Source organism: Hevea brasiliensis, chromosome 6 (assembly GCF_030052815.1).
Source record: "Hevea brasiliensis isolate MT/VB/25A 57/8 chromosome 6, ASM3005281v1, whole genome shotgun sequence".
NCBI lineage: Eukaryota > Viridiplantae > Streptophyta > Magnoliopsida > Malpighiales > Euphorbiaceae > Hevea > Hevea brasiliensis.
The window spans coordinates 10077199-10089801 of NC_079498.1; the positions used below are offsets into that span (position 1 = coordinate 10077199).

General features: G+C 29.3%; 1 protein-coding gene and 1 non-coding gene across 2 annotated transcripts; one reads left to right on the forward strand and one right to left on the reverse strand.

The window, feature by feature from the left end:
• The first annotated feature begins 8314 nt into the window (after nucleotides 1-8314).
• LOC131180762 (serine/threonine-protein kinase-like protein ACR4) lies at nucleotides 8315-12205 on the forward strand. Its single transcript, XM_058148381.1, has one exon. It carries the CDS (start codon nucleotides 9174-9176, stop codon nucleotides 11937-11939), a length of 2766 nt encoding a protein of 921 aa, XP_058004364.1. The 5' UTR covers nucleotides 8315-9173; the 3' UTR covers nucleotides 11940-12205.
• Nucleotides 12206-12404: 199 nt separating this feature from the next.
• On the reverse strand, nucleotides 12405-12476 carry TRNAT-UGU (transfer RNA threonine (anticodon UGU)). Its single transcript has one exon. It is a non-coding gene; the product is annotated as a tRNA-Thr (tRNA).
• Between the last annotated feature and the right edge of the window lie 127 nt (nucleotides 12477-12603).

The window sequence follows — 12603 nt, forward strand, 5'->3', positions numbered from 1 at the left end:
AAAATTTTAAATTTAAATTATTAAAATGTGAATTAATTCCTTTATGATCTTTTAAAATTTTAGTTAATTATATAATTATCTATATATTTTATAAATTAATTTTTAAATATTATAACTATATATAAATAAGCCTTTATAATTTTCTAAAATTCTATTTGTCATTATTGTTTTAAATAATATATATATATATAAAAAATTATTAATATGGATGCAAATTGTTATTAAAATTAAACTTCAATGACTAAATAGTTTGCATATTGAAAATAGAGTAAAAAATATTTTTGTATTTCTACTATAATAGTATGGATTAATTTGTAGGTTTAATTATAAATAAAATAAAATTTTAGAGATTAAATTATTTTTAGATTAAAAATATAGTTAAGGGCATTTTGATCATTTTTATTAGAATTAATGGTATTTTATCTCAAATTCTAATGGTTGAGACTAAATTTTAAATTTTGTTAAATGCAAAATTATTGAATTTTGAAAATACAGAAATTAAGTTATAAGTTTTATATATCTAAATTGTAGTTCACCTTGTTGAAGTGCTAATGAGGCATAACACTTGTATATTAATAAGTGCAATATAACTCTCATCTAAAATCTTTGAATCGTTGTAATTACAGTAAACGAAAAGATAATATAACTTCTTTAATAACAAAAGACGCTAAAAATGTCCAGTTGGGTGGATTTAGATCAGGGTTTTGCATTTGAGATCCTTTTGGATGTTTGTTTTATTTGGTTTGCATACTTTTCGAGATAGTATATATGGAATTCTTTGCAATTTTTCATTTTTTTAATGTTTTTCTTTTTTTTTTTTTTTTTTTTTCTCATAAGAAATGGCTTGTGCGCCGTGGTTACGTTAGAGAAACTCAAGCCCATTTTTATCGCTAGGGCTTAAGCCGAAAAGCTTTGCTACAGTTGGTTGGGTGAACAAATTCTACGCCACTGCTACCTCATATGCGTTATAGAAAACTATAAGCCATTCTTATAATACAAGATTGTTTTAGTGAAATTATTTCCTACATTTGTGTGTTTATATATAATTAATAAGAAATTTTTTGTAAATATGCTTATACGTGAGACCTAGCATATAGTGTTTATCATGATTTCTTCCTTCTCTATAGGAAATCTTGTATAGCCTTGTGTTGCTTCCAATCATAGAAGAAGCAAGTACTTCAGAGATTTTGGTTTCATAGTGTATACATGGCTATGACAGTAAATGAAGAAATTATTTCATGCAATCATTTTATATATAACAGATAGATTTTGATAGCTGATTATGATAGGATTTATATGAAACTCATTATGATCAATGACTATAATAAAATTATTTTATGTACAGTGGTCATATTCTAAAATTTCTCCTAAAGCCGCTTTGAGCTCTTGATTTAGCTGACCATTTGAAATGCATCAACTAGGTGTGTTCAGAAAGTAGAAATCCCATAGCTGAACGTGAATATGTTGCAAGTTTGGATTCCTCCGCAACCATAAATTGCATTACATATCTATCTCATCTCATCTTGGGGTATTATTTTTTTGATAAAATAATAATTTTATTAAAAATGTAAAAAAAAAAATAAAACTTTGTAAAGAAGTTCTAAATTAATTGAGTGTTGGATGCAATGGTAAGGTTCATTGAAATCTCAAGAGAAAAATTCAAGTTTGATTATCGGAAAAGATATTATTAGAAGAGGCACTCATGAAATTGAAGGGATTAGCATTCTATCTACCATAAAACGAACATAAAGGAATATTCTGATAAATCAAAAAAGAAAGTCCAAATTAAATCCAAACTAATAGCGTTCAATCTAAGACTAAAAATGCTAAGTTGAAAAGGAAAAAATGAAAAAACTTCACATTGAAGAGTAGGAAGTGAAGAGCTTGGAGGCTCTTTCCAAAATATAGCCACCATGGTTAGAAAGTTATCAGCTTTCTTGGCTTGTCCTCTAACCCAGCTTAGAGACATATCCAGAATTTGTTTCATTAGAAACTTACAATCCACAATGATTTGGCCAAACTCAGGCAAATTGTCATTTTGAGATTCCACTGTCTTAAGAACTTCTTTATAATCAATTTCAATGTCCACATTTCGACAATTGGTGGATAAAAGCCAAGATAGCACTTCCCTTAAGCCTTTAAGCTTCAGCAGATGCTTACAACCCAAAGAGACACCTCTAAGACCTGCCACAAAAGCACCATGTTCATCTCTCACAATTGCCCCATTTGTCACTTTACCTTCACCCATAAAAGTAGCTGCATCTATGTTGCATTTTTGTCCTTCCATTTTGTGGTTTTGTCCTCGCTATCAGACCTGTAGATGTGCTTGTGTTACCCCTTTGGGTCGGCTGCATGGAGCTTTCTTTCACTGCTTTCCATTCATTCAAATAATTAATAGCCGAAGAGATAATGTCGTGAGGAGTGTCAAAAGTCCGCAAGAGAAAGGAATTCAAAAGGGATTTATAAGGCAAATGTCACCTCCACTCCTTTAATTTAAAATCGAAATAAGGAGTTCGGTCCTTTCCTTGCCACTGAAGACAATTCCTATGATTCCACAGGTTCCACAACATAACATTTACAGTTCAATCTATGTTTGGTTGGAGTAGTATCCCTTACTGCCCTGCAAACCAAATAAATTTTTTTATCTTAGGAGGAACGTGCAACTTCCACAAAGCATTCCATTTCCCCTCCCCTGATGAACAGGATGGGCTCCATGGTAACCTGTTTTAACAGAATAATCCCCATTAACAAAACGTAAAATATTTTTCTTCTTGTGATTTCATTTAATGGAAAAAATAAAATAAGCTTATATACTTTCGATTAAGATCAAATAAGTTTAAAATTAAATTTTGAGCTAAATAAATTTTTATACTTTTTAATGAAGGATAAATAAATTTATATTTAATAAAATATTATTTTTTTAATAATAAAATATTATTTTTTTCTTTTTAAAAAAGAAATAAGCATGTTATTTTAATCAAAACTAATAAAAAATTTTAAATATTTATAATTAGGAGAACATGTTTTATTATTAAAAATAATATTTTATTAGGTGTAAACTTATTTAGTCTTATTAGAAAATTCAAAACTTTATTTTGATTAAAACCTAATTTTAGATTTATTTAACCTTCTATTAAAATATATTTAAAAAAAAAAGAGGGCATATTAAAGTACATGAATTGCCCAAAACCAAATGCGACAGTTGTCCCTTAAATTCTTGCCATAGTGTTTTACAGTTAGCATTAATTAAGTTGTACCAAAATAATTGAAGATTTTCATGATTGTGTTCCTCATCACACTCTTAATTAACTTACCCTACAAAAATCATTTCAAATAATTATTGACGTGGACATTCACACACTTTCAAAATTTCCAGTGTCTCACATGCATACACATCATAAAATAATTAATATAATATAATCAATAAATCAAAATTGAATCCCAAAATCCAGAATGAATGAAGGGATTTGTTTGCTTTATTATTTAATTAAAACCCTATTCCATGTGTTAGTTTTTCTTGCTCACCATTGTTTCCTCTTGGACAGTTCATCTCTATTAATATTTTATACAGGTTTGCGGGGCTCAAGATTCTTTTATGTAACCTTATTATTCAGCTACCAATTTATTTTTCACCTCTATCATATTTCCTTCACTGTTAATAGCCTTTCACCCACTTCAACTTGTTCCATTGGCTAGTTCAAATCTTGGTACTATGAATATTGTCAAACGCAGTCTATATATATATATATATATATATATATATATATATATATATATATATATATATATTTCTTGTCTAAACTGGAGTGACAATATATTCGATATATAAGATATATAATGGGTTAAATTACCCTATTAAATCTTTTTTTTTCCTCATATTATATATTTTTAACTTATTTTAACCCTAAAATTAACTTTAAAAAAAATTATTTTGACCCTACAAAAAGTATTCAAAAGTTTTAAAACCCACAAGAGGGTGTTGTCCAGCAAGCCTTTCCCTCTCCCTTCATCGTCCACTACTCTTAGCTTTCTCCATTTTCATTCATTTTCCTATTCGCTCTAATTTTTGCTTGATTCTTGTCATTCTAAGATAAAAAAATTTTAACATAGTCCCACTAACGTTATTGAAAAAGCTCTTGTAAAGGTATTATTGACTTTGCCAATTACAACGGCAAGTGTGACAAGAACATTTTCCTTAATAAAAATTGTGAAGAATCGGTTAGGTAATCAAACGAGTGATCATTTGAAAATGATTGTCTAATTACTTACATTAAAAAGGATATATTTGATAATAAACTTATCATTCAATGTTTTCAAATGAAAACTCATCGAGAATAATTATAATTTGTTTAAATTAAATATTATATATGTATTTATTTTCAAAATAAAATTTATTTCATTAACTGAAGTTTTTTATTATGACACTGAGTAGAATTTACATATTAAATATATAAGTCATATATTTATATTTTAAATTTATAATGAATTCGATTTAGAAAATTATTTATTTTTTTATGTCTAATGCTACAAGATAGATGTTTAATTATGACATGGATATGCATAACAAACCTCGGTCTATGAATGATTTTATTAGGTTAAGGATCCATATAACTAGATTTGGTTTTTGGCTTTTTGCTCCCTTTCTTCTTTTGGGTTAAAGAAGCTACCTACTAGTGTTCTCATTTGTTGATTCGATTGAATTAAAAATATATATATATATATATATATATATATATATATATATAAACTCATTGTTGATGTTTTATTCATTTATTTATTTATTTTTATATGTTTAAATTTAAAATGAGTAATTTAAGCGATTATTTGATGTGATGTCACTATAACAAATATTAAATTTAGAGGTAAAAATTTTTCAACAATATTAATTTTATTGCCTATAAAGTCAACATGCAGTCGCAATATAAATAATTACTTCTAATGGTACATAAAAATACTATTGCGATAATTATTGTTATAATTAAAATTTTCTTATCGCAATAATTATTGCTAATAATTTTTTTTCCGGCAACCATAATTTTATTATAAAATATGAACACTATAATTTTATAACAGCAATATGCAATAATTTATATATTATCACTATAAATTTATGAAATGAAATTTTATATTTTTAGCAGTAAAAAAAAAAATTTACTATTAAATCTAACATTTCTCATAGTGTGTTAAAGATTTTTAATATATAAGTAATTCAATGCTAGTCAAATATGTTAGGTCTAGTATATTAGAAATTTGGGGAAAAAAAAATTGTAAAATCTAGTGGCTAAATTTATTTGAAGTCTTAGATCAGAGTTTCGGTAATTTTTTTAATTAAACTAATTGAAGTATTATTTTTAAACAATTTATAATAAAATTATAATTATTCCAATAAATTAAGTGCACCCTACTACTACTACTACTACTACTATTATTATTATTATTATTATTATTATTATTATTATTATTATTATTATTATTATTAAAAAATAAAGGAATGGAGATTCTAATCTAACACCTATCAATTAAGTGATATTAAAGGTTTATTATTATTTTTTTTAAATAATATATATCATATTTATTTTAAATCCCCAAGATCTGACGTTGAATCTTGATCACTTCATTAATGGTCGGCAAGCATAGACCAAACTCACTCAAATCCCAAGCATAGACCATCATGTAGCTCAGTAGCTGCTTGCTATCTAATTGTTAAACTTTTTTTTAATTAAATTATTAATTTTGGTCAACCTTTTTTTTATTAATTTTTATCGATTTAATTATCATTTATGTCATGAATTAATCAAATTTTATGTTTTATTTTATTTTATTCATAATTTCAATAACCATCTTTCTCTATATTTTTTATTTAATAAAAGTTTAATAAATAAAATAATAATTAATAAATTATATAGCAAGAAGTAACTCTTTTTCTTTGTAATTAATTCTAAAAGTGATTAATCTTAACATAAATAAATCGAGAGCAAAGGTATTTAAATTTAGATCACTCATATAGGTCAATTTAAATTTATAGACTTTGACTAAGTTAAAGAAACAAAATTAAAAAAAAAAAATTAAAAGATGCCAACGTTTTGCATGTAAGTGCATGCTGTTGCATGCTTAGACAAATATATAGTTTTGTATTCAAAGTCACTCTCTTCCTTCAAAAGATCAAAAAATGCAACGTAAAGAGGGAAGAAAAAGTTGGCATTCTCTGAAAAATTCCTTAGGCCAAATTATTATACTCTCAATTTCAACTATGTGAACCACTAACTTCAGCAATTAAGTATTAATGGATGTTTGATATGAGTAGTTGGACATTCTTATCGTTTAAGTGAGATCGAGTATTCGATTCTCGTGATGGAAAAGATATCTGTTGAAAGCGCTTTATCTCTTAATGGGTAGATCCGGCGTGAACAAAATTAATCATGATCTATTAGACTAGAAATACCAGTGGAATATCAAAAAAAAAAAACTTTTGTAATTAAGGTACATAAATTAAGTTGTGGAAATATGATATAATTAATCAATTCACGTGTATTAATATAGGAAAGTTTTACTTAAACTTAGTCTATTATTGATCAAAATATAAATTTTATGAGACTATATATTTAATAAGTGGATCTCACCGTATATCTTATATATTGAATGATGAAATGGGTTTAAGTAAGAAAACTTCATAGTCATATTATAACTTAGTAAAACATACGCATGGATATTAAAGTTATATACCTAATTTTTTTTATTATTATGGTCAAATTAAATTGAATTAATTCATTAATATATTTAAAATTTTAAAATTAAATATGTATATATAATTTTAAAATTTAAATAATCATAATGAATTAAAATTAAGAACAATAAAGTATTAAAAATATTTTTAAAAGTCTACATCGTACCATTGGAAATTAAAATTCCAAAATTAAATTATTAATATAGAGATTTAGCAAACCATGTAACATATGAATAGTTTATTAATTCAATAAAAAATATTTTTTTTAATTATTAATAGTTGTAATAACTACTAACTTATGGTTAAATTAAGCTTTTTTTTATAGTAATTAATTTTAATTGAGATTTTAATTTAAAATTTTTTCTAACAGGTACAATATTTCACTTTTTAAGGCTTATTAAATATATTTATTTATTATTATTTTGTATAAAAAAATCATAAATATTACATAAAAAAGTATAATATATGATGCAATATCATATAAAAAAATATAATTTCTTATGCTATCAATGTAAAATTAATAATAAATAATATATTTATAATTAACTTTAAGTTTAATGTTGCATTATTAAATTAAAAACTATTATTGTCAAATTAAAGTTTTTAAAGTAATTAATTATTAGTTGCTCAAGCAACTATAAGTCACTGATTGTTTTTTTATTTAATAAGTTCATCTAGCTATTAAAAATTAAAAAATAATCAACTGATCTCCAATTACTAAATCAATATATATATATATATATATATATATATATATATATATATATATATATATATATATATATATATATATATATATACTCATAAATATGAATATCATTTTATTTAAGTGTGAATTTGAAATAATTTATAAATTTTTAAAAAAATTTTAAGAATTAAATTAATGTTATTTGATATTTATAATTTATTAATAATTTATATTAACATTAAATTTAATTTTTTAAATATTAATATCCAAAAAATTTTCTGTTAGTACTTTAAGAAAATCACTTTTTATAAATCAACACAGTACTTGGAGTTAATTAACAATGTAATATTATATAAACAAAAATTTGAAAAATAATAAAAACATTGAAATCGGTTACATATATATAAATTCAAATTGAAAGAAATATGAAAATATTGTCATATACTGTAATTAATTATTATATTTACATATCTAAATTTGTTAAAATTATTTATAAAACTATGAGCCTATTAGAAAAATAATAATTAATTAATAAATATTTGATATAGTAATTACGATGATTGCTCTTTAAAATAAGAATTCAAGTTTGATAATTAGATATCACATTATTAAAGGAGATAATGATGAAATTCAAAAATATTAATCTTATATAAATCATAACATATATATATATATATATATATATATATATATATATATATATATAAACGATTACTATGAAACTTATTATTATTATTATTATTATTATTATTTTAACAGAAACATATAAAATACAAGATAAAGATTTTCCAAAAGAAAAAGAAAAAAAAAAAAAAACTGTGAGCAGTAATCCAGGCAGGAAAACATCAAACTGCATTAACTGCTCATTTAATGTCTTCACCTACACTTGCCCAAATTCAGAAGCTCCATTTTTATGGACATTTATTTCTCTCTCTCATTCTTGCCTGAAACAACAATACTCTCTGCAACCACCTTCATCAACAAATCTACCTCACCCAAAATTTTCTTCCACAACCATTTTTCATCTAAATCCTATAACCAACATGCTAAAGGGTAGCCATGAGAATCATCTTTTGCTAAAAATGGAGTCTTTTTTATTCTTCTGATGAACTTGAAAGAAGCTTGCTTTATGGCTTCTGGTGCGATTTAATGCTTCTTGTTTGTGGCTTCCAAGTTGCAGAAACTCTCTATTCAAGATCTTGGAGTAATGTTTTTATTGGTCGCGCAGGAAGAAAAAGATAAAACTCTTAAGACTTTCTTTTCGCACGGGTGTCAGGGGCAGCGGTACGAGCAGTTGGGTGTTGCCTTATTGGCGTTGAGTTCATGAGATTATTATTTTTACAGCTGCTTCTTGTCAAAGTTGGGGACTCTTTGATATCGGTTTTGGTGAGTTTGGCTGGTTAGGGCTGACATTCATTTTCTCATATACTGATTCCTTATTCATATGGTTTCTCCTCCATTGGCAATACTGCATATACTCGTGGAAGTTCTCTTCGTATTCTTTTGTTCTTTTTAAACCTTATCGAACACTTCTATGAAAGGAGCTTGTATAGTGGTGCTTTAGTGTAGTTGATGGTTTTTGGTATTTCGTTACTCGTTTCATAGGTATCAGAATTTCTCAACTTGTTTAAAAAGCCTGACTAACAAGCAAGTCACAATCATTATGTCATTATCTAGCTTTAGGTTTCGATGGGTAAGTATCAAACCATAAAGTTGGAGGGGTAGACTTTGATCTTTTTATATTAAGGTTGGGCTTGTGCAATGGGAATTTCAACACATTTGGTTAGAGATGTTCTAACCTGGGTCCTGAAGATTAGCACATTTGGGAACGCTGGAATTCTGGTTCAACTTGTGGTTCTATCAGATTTATGGTGGTTGGTTTCAGGCCTAGGCTCCATGTCTTCCATCGCCATTTCTTATGGGGAGAATGGACCCGTTTTTTGTGGCTTAAAGTCAGATGCGTCTCATCTTGTGACATGTTATGGTTCTAATTCTGCTATAATCTATGGTACTCCAGCGCGTTTCCCTTTTATTGGCTTAACTGCTGGTGATGGTTTTGTTTGTGGGCTTCTAATGGGATCTAACCAGCCATATTGTTGGGGAAGTAGCGGTTATATTCAAATGGGAGTTCCTCAGCCTATGGTCAAAGAGGCTGAATACATAGAAATCAGTGCAGGTGATTACCATTTATGCGGTTTGAGAAAGCCATTAACAGGCAGGCACAGAAACTATTCTCTTGTTGATTGTTGGGGTTATAACATGACCAAGAACTATGTGTTTGATGGACAGATTCAATCAATCTCGGCTGGTTCTGAGTTTAACTGTGGGTTGTTTTCTCAGAATAGGAGTGTTTTTTGTTGGGGTGATGAGACTAGTAGCCATGTGATAAGCTTAATTCCTGAACAGATGAGGTTTCAAACGATTGCAGCTGGTGGATATCACGTTTGTGGGATTTTAGAGCTGAATTCTAGAGCCTTTTGTTGGGGAAGAAGCTTGGACCTTGAGGAAGAGATCTCTGTGGCATATTCAGGTCAAGGAAATGTGGATTTGCCTCCAATTGATCCAATGCTTTCTGTTGTGGGAGGAAAGTTCCATGCTTGCGGAATCAAGAGCTATGACCATGGGGTGATTTGTTGGGGTTTTATTGTAAAGCCAAGCACTCCAGCTCCTAGTGGCATTAAGGTCTATGAAATTGCTGCTGGAAATTATTTCACTTGTGGAATTCTTGCTGAAAAATCTCTATTGCCTGTTTGCTGGGGTCTTGGGTTCCCTAGCTCACTGCCTTTGGCAGTCTCTCCAGGACTTTGCAGAACTACTCCTTGCACACCTGGTTCCTACGAATTTAACGATGATAACACACCCTGCCAGTCTCCCAATTCTCATGTCTGTTTGCCTTGCAGTAATGGTTGCCCAGCTGAAATGTACCAGAAAACTGAATGCACTTTGAAATCAGATCGTCAGTGTGATTATAATTGTTCAAGTTGTTATTCAGCAGAATGCTTCTCAAATTGTTCTGCCTTGTATTCTGATGCTGCTAAAGGAAAGGACGACAGGTTTTGGTCATTGCAATTGCCAGTCATCATTGTGGAGATCGGCTTTGCTGTTTTCTTGGTGATTGTTGTATCTGCAACTGCAATTTTGTATGTTCGCTACCGATTGAGGAATTGCCAGTGCTCAGAAAAGGGATCAAAATCCAAGAAAAACAAAGGCGGTGGTGCTTCATTTCCTAAAGACAATGGAAAGATCCGTCCTGACTTGGATGAGCTTAAAATAAGGAGGGCCCAGATGTTCTCTTATGAGGACCTTGAGAGGGCCACCAATGGATTCAAAGAAGAATCCCTAGTGGGGAAAGGAAGTTTTTCATGTGTTTATAAAGGGGTATTGAAGCATGGAACAGTAGTTGCTGTTAAAAAGGCTATAGTCTCGTCTGATAAGCAGAAGAACTCGAAAGAATTCCACACTGAGCTCGATCTATTATCAAGGTTAAACCATGCCCATTTGCTCAATCTGCTTGGCTATTGTGAAGAAGGTGGAGAAAGGCTTCTGGTTTATGAGTTCATGGCTCATGGTTCCTTACACCAACATCTTCATGGGAAGAACAATGCACTGAAAGAACAGCTAGATTGGGTTCGAAGGGTCACCATTGCAGTCCAAGCAGCTCGAGGAATCGAATACCTGCACGGATATGCTTGCCCGCCTGTAATTCATCGAGACATAAAATCTTCTAACATTCTCATTGATGAAGAACATAATGCCCGTGTGGCTGATTTCGGCCTCTCTTTGTTGGGACCAGCTGATAGTAGCTCGCCATTAGCTGAGCTACCTGCTGGAACACTTGGCTATCTTGATCCTGAATACTATAGACTTCACTACCTTACTACAAAATCTGATGTTTATAGCTTTGGTGTGTTACTTTTGGAAATTCTCAGTGGCAGGAAAGCTATAGATATGCAATACGAAGAGGGGAATATAGTCGAATGGGCAGTTCCTCTGATCAAATCAGGGGATATAACAGCAATTTTAGATCCAGTTTTGAAGCCTCCACCTGATCTTGAAGCATTGAAAAGAATAGCAAATGTGGCTTGCAAGTGTGTCAGAATGAAAGGCAAAGAAAGGCCATCAATGGACAAAGTAACAACAGCATTGGAGCGCGCACTTGCACAGCTGATGGGCAGCCCATGTAATGAGCAACCAATATTGCCAACTGAGGTGGTTCTTGGAAGCAGTAGATTGCACAAGAAATCTTCTCAAAGATCTTCAAATAGATCAGCATCAGAGACTACTGATGTGGTAGAAGCTGAAGATCAAAGGTTCGAGTTTCGAGCTCCTTCATGGATAACATTCCCAAGTGTTACTTCATCCCAGAGAAGAAAATCCTCGGTTTCAGAAGCAGATGTTGAAGGGAAAAACTCAGAAGCAAAAAATCTGGGTTACATTGGAAATGCTGGGGATGGGTTAAGGAGTTTGGATGAAGAGATTGGTCCTGCTTCACCTCAAGAGAGATTGTTCTTGCAGCATAATTTCTGAAATTATCCTCAAACATTTTGAGTTTTTTGATTGTTGTCGTTGTGTTTCCATTTTAGTTTCTTGCAGGATGAACTTGTAAAAAGAGGAAAAAAAAATGGATGGAGGATGTAATTTGCTGAGTTACTACTCTCTAGTGATGCCATATCCCTCTTGTCCTTGTTGTGTTTAATTTTGTTAGCTTCAGCAAGCAATTTATGAAAGAATTTTATTAGGCAGTGATTCATCTGTTGTCTAACAGAGTTAAATAACGAAAAAGTATCTATATAGTCAGATTCTAACTAATTTGAGATTAATATTTAGTAATTATTGTATATTTATTTATTTATTTTCTGAAATCTCTATTGCACTGTTCATTACTCATTGTTGAAAGTCGTTTTGCTTTTTTTATGTTCAATTTTAATGTCGTTTTGGGGAAGGAGAAAAACAAGAATGGCAGAAGTTAAAAAACAACAGGACGCAAGAGAATGCCCCCACGCAGGATTGAACTACGGACCTTCAGTTTACAAGACTGACGCTCTACCACTGAGCTATAGGGGCTGCCTGTTGAAGGATAAAAATGTAAATTAATAAATAAAATAAAAATGGAGTTTTTTTTCTTGACCAACTCGAACTTTTATAAATATTTTTCTAATTTGAATTTCACGTGAGGATAATATATATATAT